General features: G+C 42.7%; 1 protein-coding gene across 1 annotated transcript in view; it reads left to right on the top strand.

Annotated features, from left to right (window-relative positions):
- Positions 1 to 23,665, top strand: part of LOC126266647 (rho GTPase-activating protein 1-like) — an 81,277-nt gene that overhangs the window by 9,430 nt on the left and 48,182 nt on the right. The window contains exon 3 of the mRNA XM_049971039.1: positions 11,320 to 11,617. Coding sequence (XP_049826996.1) covers positions 11,320 to 11,617 — 298 coding nt within the window. The remainder of the gene's footprint in view (positions 1 to 11,319; positions 11,618 to 23,665) is intronic.

The following is a 23,665-nucleotide window of genomic DNA, read 5'->3' as shown; positions in this document are numbered from 1 at the left end:
AGCAGAAAATGCAATCCTTGTTCTTTAGGGTGCCCCTGGCGAAAGACAGTCCCTTGGTGGTCACCAGAAGTCACTGAGGCAATTATTGAGCATCAGCGAGCTCTACAGTGGCACCTTTCCCTGGAGCACTTCACAGCCTTTAAACGGCTCCGTGCCGTCATTTCCCAGCTTATCAAAGGGCAGAAACAGGAGCGTTGGGAGAGGTGTGTGTCAACCATTGGGTGCCTATGTCACCTTCTCAAGTCTGGGCAAAGATCAAACACGTTTTTGGGTATCAGACCCCAACAGGTGTTCCCAATGTTAACATAAATGGCGTGGTATCTGGCGACGCAATTGCTGAGCACTTTGATGTGCAATATGCTCGCGCCTCTGCATCGAAGAATTACCCCAGCTTTTTGCACTCTCAAATGCTGGATGGAAGGGAAAGTCCTCTTGTTCACTACATGCCACTGTGAGCCATATAATGCCCAATTACAGAGTGGGAGCTCCTGAGTGCCCTTGTACAGTGCCCCGACACCTTTTCCAGACCAACACCTTGTTGCCGCCTTTTTTGATTTACGAAAAGCATATGACACCACCTGGCGACGTCATATCCTTGGCACATTAAACGAGTGCGGTCTCTGTGGCCCACTCCCGATTTTTATCCAGATTTTCCTGTCAGTTCTTACTTTCCATGTCCAAGTTGGTGCTTCGCATAGTTTTCCCCATATCCAGGAGAATGGGGTCCTGCAGGACTCTGTATTGAGGATATCACTATTTTTAGTGGCCATTAATGGTCTAGCAGCAGCTGTAGAGCCATCCTTCTCACTGTCTTTGTATGCAGACGACTTCTGCATTTCGTACAGCTCCTCTGCATTTCGAGCTGCTCGACCAGTACTGGTGTCCCTGAGAGGTGCCTACAGGCAGCCATCCACAAGGCGTGGTCATTTGCTTGAGCCCATGGCTTTGTTTTTGGTGGCAAAGTCATGTGTTATGCACTTCTGTCAGTGTCGTACCGTTCATCCAGAACCAGAACTTTACTTCACTGACAATTCCCTCACTGTAGTGGAGACATATCAATTTTTAGGACTAGTTTTCAACACCTGATTGACTTGGCTTTCTCCCCTTCGTGAGCTTAAGTGGAAGTGCTGGCAGCACCTCAATGCCCTCCACTACCTGAGCAACACCAACTGGGGTGCAGATCACTCTGCGTTATTCAATCTCACCTTGACTATGGGAGTCTGGTTTATGGCCTGGCGGCACCCTCAGCGTTATTTTTACTCGACCCAGTGCACCACTGTGGCGTTCAACTACCAACAGGAGCTTTTACGACGAGTCCAGTGACCAGCGTCCTTGCGGAGGCTGGAGTCTCTCCATTACAGGTCAGGTGTGCACGGCTGCTCACCAGTTACATTGAACATGTTTGTAGTTCTCCTGCACGTCCAAATTATCACCTCCTTTTCCCACCCAAGGCGGTTCGTCTCCTGCATCGGTGGCCCAGATCAGGGCTTACAATTGCAGTTCGCGTCCTATCCATTCTGTCTGAACTGGAGTCCTTGCCCTTACCACCTATACTAGAGGTCCAATTGTGTACACCTCCATGGTGGTCAACTAGGCCGCAGCTTCGCCTGGACGTTTCATATAGCCTCTCATTTCATCCCACGGCTATCCACTGTCACTTCATCTCCATTCTAGGCATGTACCGAGGCCATGAAGTGGTGTACACCGATGGCTGATGTTCACGTCGGCTTCACTTATGTCCATGGATGACATACTGAACAGCATTCCTTGCCTGATGGCTGCAGTGTTTTTACTGCGGAGCTGGTGGCTATATCTCGTTCTCTTGAGCTCACCCGTTCATGCCTTGGGGAGTCGTTTAATCTGTGTACTGACTCCATGAGCAGCCTACAAGCTATAGAGCAGTCCTACCCTTGTTATCCTTTGGTGGTGACCATCCAGGAGTCCATCTATGCCCTGGAACGGTCCTGTTATTTAGTGGTTTGTGTGGACCCCTGAACATGTCAAAATCCCAGGCAATGAACTTGCTGACAGGCTGGCCCAACAGGCTATATGGAAACTGCTTATGGAGATTGGCATTCCAATAACTGACCTGCGTTCGTTTTTACGTCGCCAGGTTTTTCGGCTTTGTGAGAAGGAATGGCATAATCTCAGTAAGCACAACGATCTGCCTGCCATTAAGGAGACTACGAACGTGTCAGTCCTCCATGCGGGCCTCTCGCAGGGAGTCTGTGGTTCTCTGCTGGCTCCGTATTGGCCACACTTGGGCGACCCACGTCTACCTCTTGCGCCTCAGTTCAGTGCGGCGCCTGGTTGACAGTGGCCCATATTCTGGTGCACTATTCCACTTTGACCGCCCTCCGATGAAATCTTCGGTTACCGGACTTGTTGCCACTAATTTTATCTGACAATGCCTCATCGGCTGATGTAGTTCCATGTTTGATTTGTGAGGGTGTGTTTTATCATTTGATCTAAATTTTAGCGCATGTCCTTTGTCCCTCTGTGTACTCCACCCTAGTGCTTTTAGGGTGGGGGTTTTAATGTGTTGCAGTGTGGCTGGCTTCTCCTTTTTATTTGCATGGTCAGCCAGCCATGGTAATCTGTTTTGACGTTTTAATCTCTTATACATGTTCCTTGCATTTCTGTGGTTTTCTTCTCCTCTTTTTTCCATGTAAGCGTTTGTTTCCCTTCTGTCGTTCTTGTGGTTTTTCCTTTATCTCCATTTTGTGTTGTCAGTCTTGCTTGTTTTATTCTCACCCTTGTGGCATTGTTTTATTTGGAAAAGGGACCGATGAACTAGCAGTTTGGTCCCTCCCCCCCCCCCCCCCCCCCCCTCTTTTGAACCAAGCAACCAACCAAACTGAGTGTGGCGACTGCACTATCAAAGAGGTGAGAGATGGCCAGTATATGGCGCGCTAACATTCACAATAGAAAGCAAGTCTAAGATTAACTTCACAAATATCTGTACACTATGATTAAGTAAATGTCAGCATCTCATGAACAAATTTGACAACTACATTTTTGCTACTTTTATTGAAGAAAAACTCAAAACAAACAGCATGAAAAGTGTGTTGTTGGGTAACACCATAAAAAACTTTACAGGTGTAGTCTTTAGTCAATAATCAAAATAACTGGTGTGGTACAATATAAACATAAAACCAATATGAGTAATAAGTAAATTGTAAGTGTGAAGGAATAAGTTCAAAACCATAAAAAAGTAAATGTACATAAGTATCACGAGATGTAGTCAAATTACAATAGACAAACATCTGATAAATGACATAACAGAATCATTTATACGAGCTGGATTGGTGGCAAGAACTTGAAATGAAAGAATTATTATATAATAAAAGTCTCTCTCTCTCTCTCTCTCTCTCTCTCTCTCTCTCTCTCTTCTCTCTCTTCTCTCTCTCTCTTTTAAATACTCCTTAACTAGGTGTTAGTTCGTGTAACTGACCAGCTGTTATCCATCTACAACCATCATACAAAGAAATGTTACACGAGTATGACCAGCTGTAATTATTACATAGGTCGAACAAACAATGGATGACATACAGTACAATCAGTCAGGTAACCCTTGATGAGTGTCAACAGTTTGAAATGAAATATTACATTTTTTTCTTTATTTTATATTAAAAAGTGAAGTTATAATATCGGTCATCTATAACAACTCTAAGTAGATGCGATTTTATTCCTTCACACTTACATTTTACTTATTACTCATATTGGTTTTATGGTAATATTATACCACACCAGCTGTTGGTTACAATTGTCTTCTGTTTTGATTAATGACTAAAGACAGTTTGTTTGAGTTTCTCTTCTATAAAAGTAGCAAAAATGTTTTTTGTTAATTTTGTTCACGGTGTGCTCACATGTAATTAATCACAGTGTATAGAAGTCTGTGAAGTTGCTACTTAACTTGCTTTCTATGGTCAATGCTAGCGCCATATACTTGCCATTGTTTACTATTGGATAGACGGTGGCATTGTAAAATACTCATATATGAGGTGAGTTTTTTATTGTATTAAGCTTATGTTCTCACTTAAATGAGCTGTGTATTGAAATTTGATATTTATATATATTTGATACTCTTTGGAATTGCTCTATATTGGAATACTTAGATGCACACTTATGTATATTTTCTGTCATTAATTTCTTTACATTCCACAGCATCAGTCTGATGATGAAAGTTCAAAACATGTAATGCTTAATAAAGAATTGCGCAATAAAGACTTTTCTGTATTTCAGAGTTGTTCGTGACAGTGTTGGCTGCTGTACACTCTTTAAAATTCTGAAGTAGCAGGGATATAATACAGGGAATAGAGAGTTATTTAAAACTTGTACATAAACCAGACTGGAATTAAAATAGTTGGAGGATATGAAATGGTAGTCTTAGTTGAGAAGGGAGTGAGGCAGATTTATAGCCTGTCTGTACACTGAGTAAGCAGTGAACCAATACCAAGGAGAAATTTGGAGAGTCTTCATTTATGTTGAGCAACAAACGCGTTTTGCATTGTAAATTACAGTATACAAAGTGGGCAGTATTAAACCCAGTACATAATTAAAATACACAATATTTCAGTATTACAAGTTATATTGTTATAATGTGAGGTAAGTAAGGTGAGTAATGTGAAATTCTATTGTGTTTTAATTTTGTGTAGCAATATATGTCACTGTGATGGTCTGTGGGTGTGGATGGTTGATTTCATCATACGAAGCTTAAAAGTGAGGATGTGCTCACCTGTAATTGATTGTTTAGAATCAGCTGGGGATTTTAAGCTAAATATTTCATTACTTTCTAACACACTTAGATTTCTTCCATGTTGGCCATATGTAGCACTTCTGTATGGACCTGGTAAATGTGTCCTTCCTCCAGCATGTTTGGCTAAGGTGGAGACTGACTTACGTAATCTCCAGCAGTGTTTGTTAACAGAGGGATCCTGAGGTCTGTTGAGGGCCACTAAGGATCCTGTAGATGCTCTCCAAGCTGCAGGCATCTACAAACTTACCCCACAGGGGGCTCGACACTTTCTGTTAGGTTTGTGCTTGGCTACCAAGGGGGCCCGGCCTTTGCAGCATTTCTTCCATTCTGTGCTGCATGTCAATCCTCTTCCTGTTCTTTCCCCCCTCCCTTGAGAAAATGTCTGGGGTGTTATTGAGAAGGTTCCGCATTGTCTGTCGCTGACATCAGAACAGTTTCACCACTAGTTTTTTGCTCCCTTTTCCTTTCTTTGTTTCCCTTCACCTGTCGTTCCTCCACTTCGGTGTGTGAGGTTCCTCTTTTTCTTCTTCCTCCCTTTGCGCTGTGGAAGGCCTGCCCATGCATCTAACACATAACAGGTGACTGGGTAACGTGTAATGCCCGGCCCTGGGTCAATGAATAGGGTTTGCATGTTCCCGCTGGTACAGCCCAGGTCCAGGGAGGGGTGATTGCCTGAGCTGCAACCTTCCCAAATTGCTGATTGTTCCGTCTCTCAGGTGTTCGAGAGGTGTGTGTGTGACCTCAGGTGTGAACAATCACCTAAGGCAGGTGCACCCCTCGTTAAAGGGGGGGGGGGGGAGGCAGTTGGACGAAGTGCACTATTGGAGACGCTGGCAAACATGGTGGATTTTCTTGCAATGAGCCAATCATCTTCACAGTCATCGTCTATGAAACGTAAATGGAATGAGGCTAATAATTCAAAGACCCTTTCCACTGCACCACAATTCCTCGAGGTCTCACATACTGAAGACAGTCAGTCCTTCACCACAGTAAATCCACTTGTTATTCAGAAAGGTGTTGATGATTGCAACCCTGTGAAATCCTGCTCTCATTTACAGAATGGCACTTTGCTTTTGGAGACTACTTCTGAGTGTCCAGCACAACTACTGCTTGCCACCTTGCTTCTCCACAGCTACCCTGTTCGTGTCAAGGCCCATAGAATTTTGAATTCTTCCCGTGATGTTATTTACACTAGGCTGCTCGTTGTTCTAACCGAGGCTGAAATCCAATCTTACCTGTCTGATCAGGGTGTCATTGCCATCCATTGGTTGATGACAAAGGTAGATTCCTCCCTAGTGTCCATCTGCACTCTTTTTTCCCACCTTTGGTCCAAGATCAAAGCAGGCTATGAAATTATCAGAGACTGCCCGTACAGTCCGAACCCAATGTGCTGCTACCAGTGGCATCATTTCAACCACACTAGAACGTATTGTCAACACCCAGCCAAATGTGTAACCTATGGTAGGGAGCATATGGAGGACAAGTTTGGGGAGATGGAGGGCTTGTCCAAAATGCGCTCTGAGTAAGTTTTGATAAAAACAGCATTTTCTGCCCATCACAGGCATCACTTGCTTGTGACAAGTTGGGGGATGTTTCTGTTACCATAACCCCTCGTAAGAGCTTAAATATGGTCCAGAGTACTATATTCCACAGGGACCTTCTTTTGCAGTCTGACGAGGAGCTGCGCACCAATTTAGAGCAGCGAGGTGTTCATTTTGTCCGACACGTCCATCAGGGTCTCAGGGATAACCAGGTTGCCACCGGTGCCTTCATCTTGACCTTAGAGGGTGACACATTGCCCGAGATTGTCAAGGTGATTTTCTAATACTCCATGCACTCCGCCTTCCATCTGTGTCAACTGCAGAGAGCATCATTCAACTTGCTCGCCAGACTACAGGATTTTACAGAAAGAGAGGAAATTCATGGAAAATAAGACCCTGGACCGACTGACCTACACTGAGGCTAAGAGGAAGTTTGAGCAGCTACATCCTATGGCTATGACCTCATACACCACCGCTACGAAAACAGTTCTCGCCCCATCAGTTCCTCGAATTCCTGTCACTACTGTGAACCATGAGACTACACCTGCCCCCCTTGATGATGATGGGGGAGGGGGGGGGGGAGGACTTCCCTCCCTCTTGCTCCCACACCACCTACTTCAGGAGCAACCCCCCCCCCCCCCCCAACCATGGGCATTTCAGTCCCCACTTCTGAGCCAGAGAAGCGTAAAGTATCTTCGTCTCCTCTCTCTGGGAAGGGGTCCCTTGGATCACTCCCTTCCCTGGTTTCTGCTAGTGAGGAAGATGACACCTGCCAGTGACTAAAAGAGCCCAAAAGCAGCTGGTCGTAGGGCTTCATTCTCATCCTCAGTCCTGGAGTCTGATTCAGTGAATACCTCCCAGCCAGGGAAACCCAAGGAACAGCACGAGAAATCGAAAAAGAAGACCCCTAAGAACAAGGAACTTGCAGTTGCACCCACATCACCGTTACCTTCAGGCTCTGTGTCTGAGGATGGGGTGGAGATCATGGCTTCCGCTGAGGACCTGGATCTCGCTGGACCCAGACACAGTGGATATAGACTGCTCAGGCAAAAAGTCAGTGGCTGCAGGTGACTCTGAGGTGTAAACTGCCTCATTGAATGTTCCATGCCTTCAGAGTCTCACGATGATGTCATTCTGCAGTGGATTTGCAGCGTTTCTTTTCCACCGCCTGACTGAGCTATGGCAACTGTTAAGCTTTACACCTGCTTTCTCCATTGCTCTCCAGGAAACCTTGTTTCTGGCAATGCGGACCTCTGACCAGTGTGGCTATCTATAATCAAGTGTCAGGTGGAGTTTTCATTTATGTCCTAAACTCGGTCTTTAGTGAACCTGTGCCCCTTCAAACCCGTCTTGAAGCTGTGGCTGTCGGGATAAGGACGACACAGGAAATAACTGTCTGCAACGTTTATTTTCCTCCAGATGGTGCAGTACCCCTGAAAGCATTGGCTGCACTGATTCATCAACTCCCTAAACCTCTCCTGCTTTTGGGAGGTTTTAACGGCAATGCTTACTGCCCGAGGTAGAGATGTTGAAACTTTCCTGTCTCAACTCGACCTCTGCCTCTTAAATACTGGGGCCCCCACACATTTCTGTGTGGCTCATGGCACTTACACGGCCATTGACTTATCTGTCACCAACCCAGGGCTTCACCCATCTGTCCACTGGAGAGCCCAAGATGACTTGTGTGGTAGTGACCACTTTCCCATCTTCCTTTCGCGCCCCCAGCACCATTCCCCCCAATGTCTACCATCACTGTTGAATCTCCCCCACATGGTACCATCGATGTGGTAGTTGAACGGGTCACTAGAACAATCGTTTCTGCACCGGAAAGCATGATCCCTTGTTCTTTAGGGAGCCCCCCTGCGAAATCACTGAGGCCATTAAAGAGCCTAGGCGGGCTCTACAGTGACATAAGCAGCACCCTTCCTTAGAGCACCTGATAACTTTTAAATGGCTCCGTGCCCGAGATCACCAGCTTATAAAAAGACAGAAACAGGAATGTTGGGAGAGGTACGTCTCGACCTTTGGATGCCATATGTCACTTTCCCAAGTCTGGACGGATGTCAGGTGTGGTTATGGGTACCAGACCCCAACAGGTGTCATTGACATTAACATCAATGGGTTGTTATCTACCGACACAAACACAATTTGCTGAGCACTGTGCTCGAGCCTCTGCATCGGATAATTATACCCTAACCTTTCGCACCCTCAAACGGCGGATGGAAAGGAAAGCCCTCTCGTTCACTGAATGTCACCGTGAACCCCATAATGCTCCATTTACAGAATGGGAGCTCCTCAGCGTCCTTGCACATTGCCCCTGGGCCAGATTGGATCCACAGTCAGATGATCAGACATCTCTTGTCTGACAACAAGACATCTCCTCTTCATCATCTAGTTGTGGTAGTTGCAAATAATGACAGTGTCTGTTGCTTCTCTAGGTGAATGTTACTCTCAACAGCATTAACTCTTATCCTGCCTCCTGTTACCATATTTTTAGCACAAAAAATTACTTTATACTTGAAAATATTAGTGTGTGATATTGTTCTGCTTGTGTTCCATTTTGTGAATACCTAATGCAAACACAGTATCCAGTAATAGGTCAACAACCGCCCGTACCGCACCCCCCCCCCCCCCCCCCGACCGCCCGTACCGCACCCCCCCCCCCCCGACCGCCCGTACCGCAACACCCCCCCCCCCCCCGACCGCCCGTACCGCAACACCCCCCCCCCGACCGCCCGTACCGCAACACCCCCCCCCCCCCCCGACCACCCGTACCGCCCGCCCCCACGACCACCCGTACCGCCCCCCCCCGACCTCTTCCCACTTTTAGTGAACATTTCGTCAGAACTTTTATTTGATGCCAGTTGATGTGGCTATCATATACTTGGTAGGTTAAAAAGAAGTGCCAGTTGAACTAACCACTCCTCTGCCTCTGTCACACTCCCACTCTCTTGCAGCTTTATAAAGCAGTAATTCTATTCCAACTGGATTACAAGTTTCTTTCTTATGAATTAGCATCCACTTTGACATTACAGCTACTGAATTCAACTCATTGCTGTGGGATTCACCTCACAAATCTCACCTCTCTGTTGAAACTAACTTGCAGACAGGTTAGCAAAGGAAGCTCTAAAAGATGGAAACCCTCAAGATGCAGATGCCAAGATCTGTCTTGTGGTCAATGCTATGTATTTAGCTTTTGGAGGCAGGGAACAAAGGATGGCTCACTTCGGCCACTATAAACAAGCTGTGTACCACATGGCAACTATCCTTTTGTCCTTCTCAAAAGAAATTTATTATCCTTTACCATTTACATCCTGTCAGTGGCCCATATCCTCGTGGAGTGCCCCAAGATTACTGCTTTGCATGCAGGTACTGAAGCTAGCATGACAGCTGTTTGCCTTACTATTATGTGACTGTTTTCAGGTGTCAGACTTGGTTTTATGAGTTATTTGATGCAGTGGTTTATATGCACTCATTTAAAGCTTATCACCATGCTCTCATCACCTTTCCCCCATTCGATCAGTATTCCACAGTGAATGGTGGTTGCCAGACGGGTGTGGAAGCTGACCTCTGGCCACAGACTAGACCCAAGAGGATCTGTGGCTGTTTTAGACTGGCACACGTCTGCTACCTCATTAAGTTTCCTTACCTTCTTACATCCTCTTCTCTTCCCTTTGCTGTCTGCTTGGCTCTCTGCCTCAGATGATGCCACAAGGTTGAATTGGCAGTCTATCCTTTATTATTCTCCTGAAAGCTTTGATTATTAAAGACCTCAATGATTAGCTCCCTTTTAACTTTCCCAGAGAAATTCATTTATTCTTTTCAGATTGTCAGAATAGCTTGAGTCGTGTTGCAAGGACTTGAATATAATGTAACCTGCTGTGTGGTGTCCCAGAAGTAGCATATTTTCATAGAGTAGAGTTAAACAAGAAACGTACGATCTATCTTTTGAAACAGTGTTAACTCTCTTAGTCACTTTACACAGCTTTAGTTTTGTTTCTTCATCAGTGTCCAGAAGGGCATGAAAGCACAGGATTGCATTCTGCACTGCAAAATGAAGCAAGTCTGAGGTATGCTGGCTACCTCTCTTTATATGCTGCACTTCAGATCAGCACGTGTGAATTTTCCTGTGGTAAAACCTGAGCTTCAGGTAGACCCACGACCAGAAATCACAGGGATTGAGAGCAAATGATCATGCTGGCCAAGCATTTGGAAACAATCGGCTGATAATTTGATCGTTTCCAAATGTGTTTTGGAGAAGCAAGTGAACTTCACAAGCGGTATATGGTAGGACCCCCACCTTGCATGAAACTTGAATTCAATGTATCTCTCTCCTGTAGGCAGGTATGACATGCTGGTGAAGCATATCACAGTGATGCCGACCAATGTCTTTGGTCCTTGAGTACCAACCTGTGCTGTCTAATATATGAAGAAGTCTGGAGGAGGCCCTCAGTCACCAGTAGATTATAGCTAGCTGTGATTAAAATTTTAATTTGATAATGCGCCCTGAAATATTGTTATTGTTAAAATAAATTATGACAGCCATGCTAAGTGTGTTCATTTGATGTTTGTCGGGTCACAAAGACCCTAATATTGTCATATGCATAACGAAATAAATATATAAAACTATCTCTGAAAGTGTATGCAGCTACTTAATAATATTAGCCCAGCGTTCTTCTTGTATATGTATCTGAACAGAAGAAATTTCTCAAGACTATTGGACAGAAGCTTAAACTTTAAGTGTGAATCTCTAGATGGGTCCTTTAGTTTGTCATTACCAGTTCACTCGCCTCTTCACATTTCCAGTGTGATCTTCCCAAGTCTTATGTTTTTATTTGTTTTGAAGTGATTTACTGCTCTGTGTGTTATATGTCTATGTATTACTTTGCAGTGATTGTATGTGACTTACTTGTGATACTTCAATGTGTGTACTTCAGGATAATGCTGTGAATATTAGCTTACCCACAGTCACAGTCTGCTAGTTCTCTGTTTGCCTGCATTTTTGTGCTTTCTGTACAGATTTGGAGGAGAAGGTTGAAGCAACAGGATTGGATTACTTGGAATCTCCTGTCTCTGATGGAACGATAGAAGAAAATTTTGAAGAGGAACTTGTAAATGCCCCTGTCATTTCAACAGGTGTTGATAGCCTGTCTTACCATTTTCCTGAAGATGACGGAGAAGAGGATGATTTCAGTGATGTTGCAAATTATGGAATTGTCGAAGTTGCTGGGGATGACACCTATGGAAGAAAAGTGATTGTTGTGTCTGCTTGCAAACTACCATCAAATAAGGAGATTAATCATGATCGTCTGTTAAGGTTTGTGTGGTATTCAGGTCTGCTTAATCAGAAAAAAAGGTGCTTATTATTCAGATTGTAACAATCTGACACTCCACTGCTATTATATCAAATGGTGGAATGCTAATCTTATGTACATGAAACAAGCAATAGCTTTTGCCATGTCGCAATGGAGGGGTTAGGTAGAAAAATATGATCTCTCTCTCTCTCTCTCTCTCTCTCTCTCTCTCTCTCTCTCTCTCTCTCTCTCTCTCTCTCTGTAATGTTAAGTCTTTGGAAATGACAGTCCTGAAATTTTCCTGTTATTGAAACTGAGACTGATATAGCGTAGAAAATTGACTGTGATGGAACACTTATCTTAAAAAACAGAAGATGAGGTTACAAAGAGAAACAAGGTTTGGCTCAGACCTCACCATACTGGGACACTGTAATAAGTGTCAAAACACCAGATGGCACATGAGACACTAATTCATCTAGGTGTGGGAGCCTGACCTCTGCCTACTAGTGAATCAGAGGCAACAGGCCGTTGGCTCAACAAAAGAATGAATTCAGAAGATAGCAATTGTTTGTCTCCTACCTATGCTGTTGCTGTTGTTGCTGTTGCTGTTGTTGTGTTGTTGTTGTTGTTGTTGTTGTCTTCAGTCCAAAGATAGGGTTGTTGCAGCTGTTGCAACTTCTTTCCTTCTGAATCTGCTCTGTGTATTCATCTCTTGGTCTCCCTCAATTGCCCCCTCCCCCCCCCTCCCCTGTCCCACACCCAAATACTAACTTGGCAATCCCCTGATGTCTCAGAATATTTGTCCTGTCAGCCAATCCCTTTTATCAGTCAGTTTGTGCTACAAATTTCTTGTCTTCCCAATTCTGTTCAGTACTTTCTCATTAGTTATGTGATCTACCCACCTAACCTTCAACATTGTTCTGGATCACAACATTTCAGGACCTTCTTGTCTAAACTGTCTATCATCCATATATCACTTCCATCAGGGCTACATTCCAAACAAATGATTTTGGGAAAAACTTCCCAAGACTTAAGTCTGTGTTTGATGTTAACAAATTTCTCTTCTTCAGAAACGCTTTTCTTGCTATTGCCAATCCACAGTTTATATCCCCTTTACTTAGGGCAGAATCAGTTGTTTTGCTGTCCAAATAACAAAAGTTATCTACTACTTCAGGTATCTCATTACTAATCTAATTCCCTCAGCTTCACCAGATTTAATTCATTTGCATTCCATTATTCTTGTTTTTTATGTTTATCTTATATCCTTCTGAGACACTGTCCATTCCGTTCAACTGCTCTTCCAAGTCCTTTGCTGTCTTTTACAGAATTACAATGTCATTGGCAAACCTCAAAGTTTTTGTTCCTGCTCCCTGAACTTTAATTCCTACTCCAAATTTTTCTTTTGTTTCCCTTACTGCTTGCTCAGTATACAGATTGCATAACATCGGGGATAGACTACAACCCTGTCTCTTGCCCTTCTCAATCATTGCTTCATTTTTATGCTCCTTGACTCCCATAAGTGCCGTCTGCTGGCTGTACAAGTTGTATATAGCTTTTCACTCCCTGTATTTTTTCCACTACCTTCAAAATTTCAAGGAACATATTCTAGCCAACATTGTCAAAATCTTTCCCTAAGTCTACAAATGATACATAAATGTAAGTTTGCCTTTCCTTAACCTATCTTCAAAGATAAAGCATAGTGTCAGTATTGCCATACATTTGACTGGAATCCAAACTGATCTTCCCTGAGGCCAGCTCCTACCAGTTTCTCCATTATTCTGGTATTTTGCAGCCAAGGTTTATTATACTGATAGTTTGGTAATGTTCATGTATGTCAGCACCTGCTTTCTTTGTCCTTGGCATAATTACTTTTCTTTCTAAGTCTGAGGGCATGTCACCTGTCTCATACATCTTGCTTACCAGATGGAAGAGTTTTGTCATAGTTGGCTCTTCCAAGGCAGTCAGTAGTTCTGTCAGAATGTCATGTACTCCCAGTGCATTGTTTCGACTTAAATGTTTCATTGCTCTGTCAATTTTTTCTTGCAGTGTCAGATCTCCCACCTCAGCTTCACCTACGTTCTCTCCATTTCTATAATATTGACTTCAAGTTTATCTTCCTTGTGTAGACCTTCTATATACTCCTTCCTCCTGTTAAGCTGTACCTTCTTTGTTTAGTGCCAGTTTTCCATTTGAGCTCTTGATATTCATGCAGCTGCTTCTCTTTTCTCCACAGGCCTCTTTAATTTTTCTGTAGGTGGTATCTACCTTTCCCCTAGCAGTACATTCTTCTAAATTCTTACATTTGCCCTCTATCCATTCCTGCTAAGACATTTTGCAGTTCTTGTCAGTCTCATTTTTCAGATAATTGTATTGCATTTCATCTGCTTCATTTGCTGAATTTTTGAATTTTTGCTTTCATCAATTACATTCAGTATCTCCTGTATTACTCTAGGCCTCGTCTTTTGTCCTATTTGATCCTCTGCTGCCTTCACTATTTCATCTCTCAGTCCTAGCCATTCATCTTCTACTGTATTCCTTTCCCCCTTTGTGAGCCAATCATTGCCTAATGCTCCTTCTGGGACTCTCCATACTTTCTGGCTCTTGCAAACTATCCAGGTCTCATCTCTTTAATTTCCTACCTTTTTACAAATTAATTAACTTTTAATGTACATTTCATAGCGAATAAACTGTGGTCAGAGCCCGAAATTGCCCCAGGAAATGTCTTGCAATTTAAAACCTGTTCCAAAATATCTGCCTTATCATTATATAATCAATCTGAAACCTTCTGATGTCTCCAGGTCTCTTCCTCTTCTACCTATAGAGAAAGAAATTAATACCAACATTGACAGGCACGGCAGCTTTTAACTCTGTGGAGGGAACTGGAAACATAACAGTTGGGAACCCTGGCACTTAACAGCAGAACTGATCTGTAGACTGAATGCTTGACAGTATTGGACATTTGTGTGACTTCTGATGATTGTGGTGGGAACAAACTTCACACGCATCCCATGGAATATTGTGAGTGGAAATTGGACACCAAACTTTATGTTGTGCTGCAACAGTTGTTATTTAACAACATCAGAAATCCATCCTGTGTGAAAAGATCATATGTCAAAATAATGTGGCATGGTTGCAGATGGGTGAATGTGCCGTACCTTCTACTGTGGAACACCACAAACGTAAACAGAGGTTTATTTTTTATTTATTGTTTTTGTTTTCTGTAGATCCAGGTAGCAAGTGAACCACAAAGATACAGAACACGTCAAATTACATGGAGTTGAATTATAACTTACATGATAATAACAATATAACAGAAATGAAATTTCAATTTGGGAACATATACTGAATTAATCGAAAATAGTGTTTCACTCTGGGAGGATGAGAAAAATATACAGGCAACAAAGATGCAACTTGTGGTACAAACATTGTAGGTTACACTGTTCTTGAGTGCAGCAACACAATCACTTTTAAAATAGTATTCCTGACATAAAATTACTCAAAACTAGTTCCAAAACAATTGTCAAATTAGTAGTGACATAAAAGATGAAAGATATGACACAGGCATTGTATTTTACACTGGTTGTTAAGTAGTGCAGCACAGCCATGTTTAGATTGGATATCCTGACATAAAATTAGTCATATTTAGATCTAAAATAATTGTAAGTTTAGTAGTGATATTGATGATATTGATTTTGTTCAAAAATTCATTAATGGTATAAAAAGTTCGTTTTAGGTTCTCTTTGAGGGTTTGTTTGAATTTGGCCATTTGATTATGAAGACATTTAATGTGATGGGGGTGCATCAAACAGTTTAATGCTGGAGTAACAAACACCTTTTTGAACTAGATTAAGACTTTTCAGTTCAATGTGCAGACTATTCTTGGTTCTTGTGTTGTAGTCATGATATGTGCTGTTGTCTTTGTGGAGAGAAAAGCTATTGCAGATAAAAGTCAACAAGGAAAAAATATGCTATATGGTGGTAAGGACCATCATCCTTCGAAACAGGCACCTGGAAGAATGCCTATAGTGGACACCATTCACTTTTTCCCCCCATGCAGTTAAGATTCTTTTTGCAAGAGGTTGATTTGCCCAGAATGTAATCGCATATGACATTAATGAATGAAAGTAGCCAAAACAGGGAGCATTAAAGAAATCTGCTTCAGCCGTTTATGTAATAATCTGTAGTGCAAATGCTGCTAAGTGATGCAAAAAGAGAGAGCCAGAGTTGTAACTAAAATGTATGTTTATTTAGTCAGTGACCAGTTTTGGGCTTCACCCACACTGAAACAAACCAATGTTTGCCAAGTAAAATGTCCATAAAAAATAGCAGTAAATAAAGTGGGTACGTATGTGAATGGTCCTAGCTTGGTTTGAGAATGGGTGTAGACTGAAACAGGTCAATGACTAAATAAACTTCCATTTCAGTTGCATCTCTGGCCTTCTCTTTTTGTGTCACACTCTGAAAAGAGTTGCACGCTGGAGCTTGCTAAGTCTTTTTGCTGTCTGTATAAGCACCAAGAAATTTTGCAACCTCAACTTTCTGTATTGATCAATCTCTGCACATGGCTGTCAATTTCTTCAAGATTTCTTTGTGGTGTACATAACCTCATATAAGGGGTGTTATGGTGTATTGGGTGAGAGATCGCTTGAAGAAATCTAGTTCAATATTTCAGGGAAAACTTTTTTCACAGTTTGTTCAAGGCTGTTTTCTAACAATTTCATCAATCATCCGCACAAATGTAAATTCACTCTTCTTATTGGAGCAAATTGGGAGATCATTATGAAAATAAGAAATACCAATGGCCATAAAATAGAACCTTGTGGTGTACAACAACTTGAGGTGCCTCATTCAGATGACACATGTACCTTGTATAAGAATTTGGTGACTTACTTAATCAAAGGCTTTCAAGCGATCACTAAAAATACCTTCTGTGTTTTTTTTGTAAATAGCCTCCAACTTCCAAAAGTTGATTGTTGAAAGAGAATATTGCTTTTGAAAGAGAATAGTGATTGTTTGGTAGAAAGACCAGCACAAAACACAGATTGGTTTTTGTTGAGGATATTGTGGAAAGTTAGCTAAGTGACAGCCATTCTGTCTGTGCACGAGTTCTTTAAAAAAAAAAAAAATGAAAAGTAGTTAAAAGGGAGATTTGACAATAGTTTGTGACATTACTTTTATCACATTTTTTAAAGATAGGTATCACTACAGTCTGTTCAGTTCTGCACCAAGCCTCTAAGAGCTATTGGTTTAGCCAACCATTTGAATGCAAAGTTCTTGACAACTTTGTTACAACCGTTTGTGGGCCAATGGGATTTGTGTATCAAGAATTTGGCACATTTCATTAGTAAATGTAAAAGCATAGTGATCCAGCTGGAGGAAATATTAGTTAGTTTTGATGTGGTATTGCTATTCTCTATGGTTCTGCTCAATGAAGTGTTGCAACAATTTTTCATCTCAGTATTGCAGAACTGTTTAAATATTGCCTCACAACCATGTATTTCAAATGAAACAATGAGTTCTCTGAACAGATGGATTATTTCACTATGCGGAGCCTCTTAAAGTCAGCTTTAGTGAGTTTCTTTATGGAACAATTCAAGGAGCCGGTATTGGAAACTGCGAGAAAGAAATAGAATATTTGGTTCTGGTTTGTGGATGATATGTTTGTTTTGTGGCGGCATGACAGGAGAGGAACTAGGTTGTTTCTAGAAACTTCTCAATGGGATAAGCCCGATGATTCAGTTTACTATGGAGCAGAAGGCAAGTGAAAGATAAAATTTTCTTGATGTGCTAGTTTTCAAGAGAGAAGATGGTAGCTTAGGCCACTTGATTTACTGAAACTCATAAGCCCGCACCATTACCTACACTGGGATTCGAACCATCACCCACAACAAAAGCGAGGCATATTAAGAATATTGGCAGAAAAGCAAAGAATATCTGTGAACCAGAGCTGCTTCACACAGAATAAAAACATCTAGCCATTGCATTGGTCAAGAACAGTTATTCGTTCACTGAGGTAAAAAGAATGTTAAGAACACCACATAGATATCATAGCAATGCTCAAGCACCGGTGAAATCGAAAGTTTTCCTGCCTTTCATTAAGCACTTTACTGACTGCACAGGAAAAATGTCAAAAAAGCGTAACGTCGTAGCAATCTACGTACCCTCCCGGAAGTTACAAGATCGCCTAAAATTGGCCAAGAATGCTTGACCACCTCTGGAAAAAAGTAGGAATTTATAGGATTCTATGTAGTTATGGCAAGGTGTATGTCGATATTACACAAGAATTGTTAAAAAAAAAAAATTAGAAAATCACAAGGACAATTGACAGACTAACTGTTGTGTAACATGGTTTGCAGCCAGGTGGCCACCACATTCATTTTGATAGGGATCAAGTCTTGTCAGCCACAAGCAGATACCATGAAAGACTATATAGAGAGGCCACAGAGGTTGTAAAACACCACAGGAGTTTCGATAGGGAGGAGGAGGGCGTGAAATTGAATGACCTCTGGACTCCGGTGCCAAAGATGATGTGTACTAGTTTTCCACCATGGGGTGATAGCACCAATAGATGACAGCATTTGACGATGGCCAGTTATGCTCGGATATTCAAAACTTGACATCACGCCACTTCGCAAAGTGGAATTTTGTTGCAGTCAGTAGTGAGCCAAGATATGAATCGGACATGTAAAGAAGCTATCATTCCACTTGGAAAATGTCCTCCTCTGATGGGAACAAAATGTTGAATTTTAATGTTAAATCCATTAGACTGTGGCATAATAGCTCAAAACATTTTATTAATTGTGACAGTTCTATTAACAGAGTAACTAGCATGGCCATTGCTTTTCTATTTAAGTGTAGCCTGTGGCTTGTGTGATGGTCACGGTTCATTGTATTTAAGTCTAGAAATTCACATAGTGAAATTTGTTATGCAGTTCATTTAGCTCAGAGTTGTAGTATTGAATTTCTTTAATTGCACATGATCAATATGGCAAATTGTGTCACGCTGGAAATTTTGTGGTGATGACGCTCCGCGCAGTCCGGAACCGTGCAACTGCTACGGTTGCAGGTTCAAATCCTGCCTCGGGCATGGATGTGTGAGAGATGTCCTTAGGTTAGTTAGGTTTAAGTAGTTCTAAGTTCTAGGGGACTTATGACCACAGCAGTTGAGTCCCATAGTGTTCAGAGCCAATTGAACCATTTGTGATGACACTCATGTGAAATGGTTTTGACAATATGTTTCAAAAACGTCACAGGGCTGTGTGCTACCATTTTTATACATGTTGTAGCCACTGTTTAAATCACAATACTGTAATGTGTATTTTCACAAAAGAGAGTGGATAGGCCTTTTCCATGATTGTTGGCTTACAGAAGGAGCCCCCTGGTGCATCTTTATGTTGGAAAGTTCTTTTTTGACTCTTGTTACAGCAGTTTTGTTATTGTGTTTTGATTTGCCTATTTTTGTTCTGTCACCACAGTCAGCATCTAGAGCTGAAAATATATTTGCTAGCTATGTCACCGGGACTGCAAATGTAATACATGCAGTGCTTGTTCGATTATTAAAAAAAAAAAATTCGGCTCTCGCCACGTTCTCTGCACAGAACAACTGTAAACAACAATATTGTTTCGGAGTAGGCAATGAATCTGATACAGTACATTATATTTCCCTTCATGCTCTTTTGCTATTTTGTATTGACTGTCACTAAATTCTCTGTTAGCACAGTTATTTTTTCTTTTATTTTTTAATGTGTTTGTTATTTTGTTTTTCACAGCAGTGAGCAAGAACTCATGGCATGTCCAGTCATTTATGTCTTTTATATACTTCAAATTCACTTCTACGCATTTGTCATGATAACAGTACATGCAGTCAACACACAGGATATCTCTTTCCACCTTTTTGTGCAGATTTTACAAATATTACTATCTCTTTTTTTTAAAGCTGAGGCAGCTTTACATGGAAAAATTACACTCTGCATTGTCTTGTCATGTGTCATTTAGTAAAGTTAAACCAAGGAAACTGAATTTTATGTACTTGCTGATTGTTGGCTTCAACTCTCCATCTACATCTATAGTCTGGAATCAACTGTGAAGTGCATGACAGAAGGTACACCCCATTCTGTTTGCGCACGGAGTGCAGGAAGAATGGTTGTTAAATGCCTCTGTGCATGCTGTAATTAATCTAATCTTGTCCTCACAATCTCTATGTGAGCATTATGTGTGTGTGTGTGGGGGGGGGGGGGGGGTTGTATATACCTAGTATTATCATTTAAAGCTGCTTCTTGAAACTTTGTGAGTAGGTTTTCCCAGAATTGTTTATAACGTCTACCTTTAAGAGTCTTCTATTTCAGTTTCTTCAGCATTTCTGTGACACACTCCCACTGGTGAAACAAACCTGCGATCATTCGTCATTCGTGCTACCCTAGTCTATATATGTTCGTTCAGTGTCCCCTGGGTGTCGCCGGCCGCGGTGGTCTCGCAGTTCTAGGCGCACAGTCCGGAACCGTGCGACTGCTATGGTCGCAGGTTCGAATCCTGTGTGTGATGTCCTTAGGTTAATTAGGTTTAAGTAGTTCTAAGCTCTAGGTGACTAATGACCACAGCAGTTGAGTCCCATATTGCTCAGAGCCATTTGAACCCTGGGTGTCCTATTTGGTATGGGTCCCACATAATTGGACAATATTGTAGAATGTGCCACGCGAGTTATTTGTAAGCAATTTCCTTTGTAGACTGATTGCATTTCGCCAGTGTTCAACCATTCGAAGTCTACCACCTGCTTTATCCATGAGTGAGCCTATGTAATCATTGCATTTCAAAGGTCGTTTCCAACTGATACTCATTCATATTGTGGCCAGAGGATACTACATTTTTTGTTTTGTGAAGTGCACAGTTTTATATTTCTGAACGTTTAAAGCAAGTTCCCAATCTCTGCAACACTGAAATGTTATCAAGGTCTGATTGAATATTTATGCAGCTTCTTTCAACTGTACTTCATTACAGATCACCAGTAAAAAGTCTGAGCTTACTATTAATATTGTCAGCAAGGTCATTCATATATAACACAGTTCCCTGGGGCATACCCGAAGTTACTTCTATTTACAAATTTCACTTGATACCACATATGATTGTACTTTTGAAAATAAACATAGATGTGGTACTCAGTCAAAGGCTTTTCGGAAATCAAGAAATACTGCATCTACCTGACCGCTTTGATCCAAAGCTTTCAGTACATCTTATGAGAGAAGTGTTTTCCCTCTCACGGCTAGGGCACCAGCATGGTAGCCAGTTACATACCCATCTAGTGGAGTCCCTTGACAATAGAGGGTCACACTTCTGGTACCTGGGCTGTCACCATTTCATGTGAGCCTAGGAGTGGTTGATCATCTTTTTAGGGCTTTGGAACTCCCTGCAGTGACTGCCATGCCATGCCATGCAGCCCTTGCTGTGGCTGGGTGGCGCCCCTGGGGTAAGCCTCTGATTGGAGTGGGTAGAACCAAGGTGGTCGTTCTGCATGTGAAACATGTTCCACACTACTTGCTGCTCGTCTGTGGCCGTATCTTCAGAAAGGCACCATTCTCTTTCTATTCCTACTCATGCTTCCTCAGTATTCCACTTCCTTTCCACCCTCTGGGAGGAGGACCAGGCCCATTGGCTTGGTGCGAAACCCGTTCCCCATTACTTGGTTTGTTCCAAGACAGATGGGGAGATTTTTGCCCACCAAACCACTCTTTTTCATCAGACACACAGAAGATAAGCTTGGTGAAGCAGACTCACTCGGTAAGATGCGATCTGGTTGCCTATTGATTAACACCTCTTCTGACAGTCAGTTGGCCTCTCTTTATGCTTGTGAGCGCTTAGGAGGTATTCCATTAAGCATCACTCCTCATCAGTCAATTAGTATGACCCAGGGCATTTCCTTCCATAGGGACCTCTCAATTCAATGTGATGAGGAACTAATGACTAATCTGGCATGGTGCAGTGTTCATTTCATTTGGTGGGTCCAGAGAGTTCCTAAGGAAAATCATCTTGACAGCATTGCATTCATTCTGGATATCGAGGGAATATACTCGTGGAAAAAGTCAAGGTTATAGTTTACTGTCATGATGTGAAGCCCAGTATCCCACCTCCCATGTGCTGCTTTTGGTGTGTCTGTTTTGGTCACATGTCTTCACGATGTGATGCACATTCATGATGTGATGCACATTCTGTTTGTGGCAACTGTGGCTGCTTTCTCCATGCAGGGAAGTCCTTGCACCTCACCTCCCAAGTACGTGAACTGTTCCAGCTCACATCCTCATTGCTCACCAGATTGCCCAATGTATAAAAAGGAAAGGAAGATTCAGTAGTTCACAACTCTTGACCAACTATCCTACTCTGAGGGCCAACAGAAATTCGAATATCTTCACCCAGTATCTCTAACGTCAACCTTCCCTTCTGTTGTGTCTCGTCGTCGTCGTCCTCCTCCTCCTCTTCCTCTTCCTCCCTCCTTACCTCTGCCCTGTCATATCACCCTTCCCTTTCCTCCTTCCGGGCAGTTCCTGTTCCCTCCCCTCCCCTCATGGACCACTCATTCTCGTCAGCAAGAGGATAGGGCTCCCTCGAGGGGACCCCCTTCTCAGTCTCCAGAACAGGAAGCATGTTACTTCAAGTTGAACATGGGACCCATGCTCTGAGGGCTTCAAGGCCACTTGTTCTCAATCAGATCATCGAGCGAGGTGGCGCATTAGTTAGCCCACTGGACTCACATTCGGGAAGACAATGGTTCAATCCTACGTCCGGCCATCCTGATTTAGGTTTCCCGTCATTTCCCTAAATCAGTTCAGGCAAATGCCGGGATGGGTCCTTTGAAAGTGCATGGCTAACTTCCTTCCCCATCCTTCCCTAATCCAATGGGGCCAATGAGCTCACTGTTTGGACTCCACCCCCAAACCGACCCAACTCTCTCTTTCAGATCCAGATACTGCTGCAACTTGCTCTCTTTCTGAGCACACTTTCTTTCACTTAGGATAGGAGGAGGAGGAGAATTGTATGTTGCGGGACAAGGTCCTGCACCCCCTCCCGCCCTGTGACATCCCAGGGGGTGTCACCCAGTCATCTCTCAATCAGGGTCCAATCTTACATTCCTTACTGATGATGGACACCGATTTGGCACAACGAATGATTGTAGCCATTCAATGTCCATCCAGGCTCTTGTATTACTCTCGTTCAGTGGAACTATAATGGTTACTGTTGTTGCCTTCTGGAATTGCATTCTCTTCTTACTCTCTACACTGTAGCTTGTGTTCTATTGCAAGAATCTCATTTTGTGGTTACTCATTCGCCGACTCTTCGTGGTCTTCAGTTAGAACACGGTCAGTCATTTTGTGAGTTTCCATTGGTGTCTGTACATTGGTCCACTTGCACATCGTTCATTTCGTTCCTCTTGAAACTACATTAGAAGTGGTGGCTGTTCGGTTCCATTTAGATTCTGCAGTAAAAATATTCAATCTTTATTTCCCACCCCACACAAGACCGGCCTCCTACACTTCCTGCTCTTTTTGCCCTCCTTCAACAGCTCCCTCTTCCCTTCTTTCTTCTTGGAGGTTTTAATGCCCATAACCATCTGTGGGGTTGTACTGCAACCACTGACCCCAGCCAGATTGTTTACACGCTTGTGTGTGGCACACGGTACTTTCTTGGTCATTATCTCGCCATTATAGCTCTGGATTCCTCCCTTCTGTTCAATGGGGAGTTCATGATGATTTATGCTTCAGTGAGCATTTTCCAAATGTCTTATCTTTTATTCAGCATCATTCATCTTGGCGCCCTTCCAGATGGGCCTTTACTAATGCGGATTGGAATGCCTTTTCCTTGACTCCCATCCCAACCATTCCACCACAGAATGGTATTGATTTATCTGTAAAGAGTTTGACTAACACCATCATTTCAGCAGCTGCTTCAGTGGTTATCTCTTCCTCAGGAACTCCCCAGCAGGAGACTGTTCCTTGGTGAACCTCCGAAATTGCTGCGGCTATTAAATATCACCGTCATGCACTCCAATTCTACAAATTGCTGTCATCTCTTGACCATCTCTTTGC

This window comes from Schistocerca gregaria, chromosome 4 (genome assembly GCF_023897955.1).
Source record: "Schistocerca gregaria isolate iqSchGreg1 chromosome 4, iqSchGreg1.2, whole genome shotgun sequence".
NCBI classification, from domain to species: Eukaryota; Metazoa; Arthropoda; class Insecta; order Orthoptera; family Acrididae; genus Schistocerca; species Schistocerca gregaria.
This window is presented reverse-complemented; position numbering and strand designations above follow the sequence as displayed.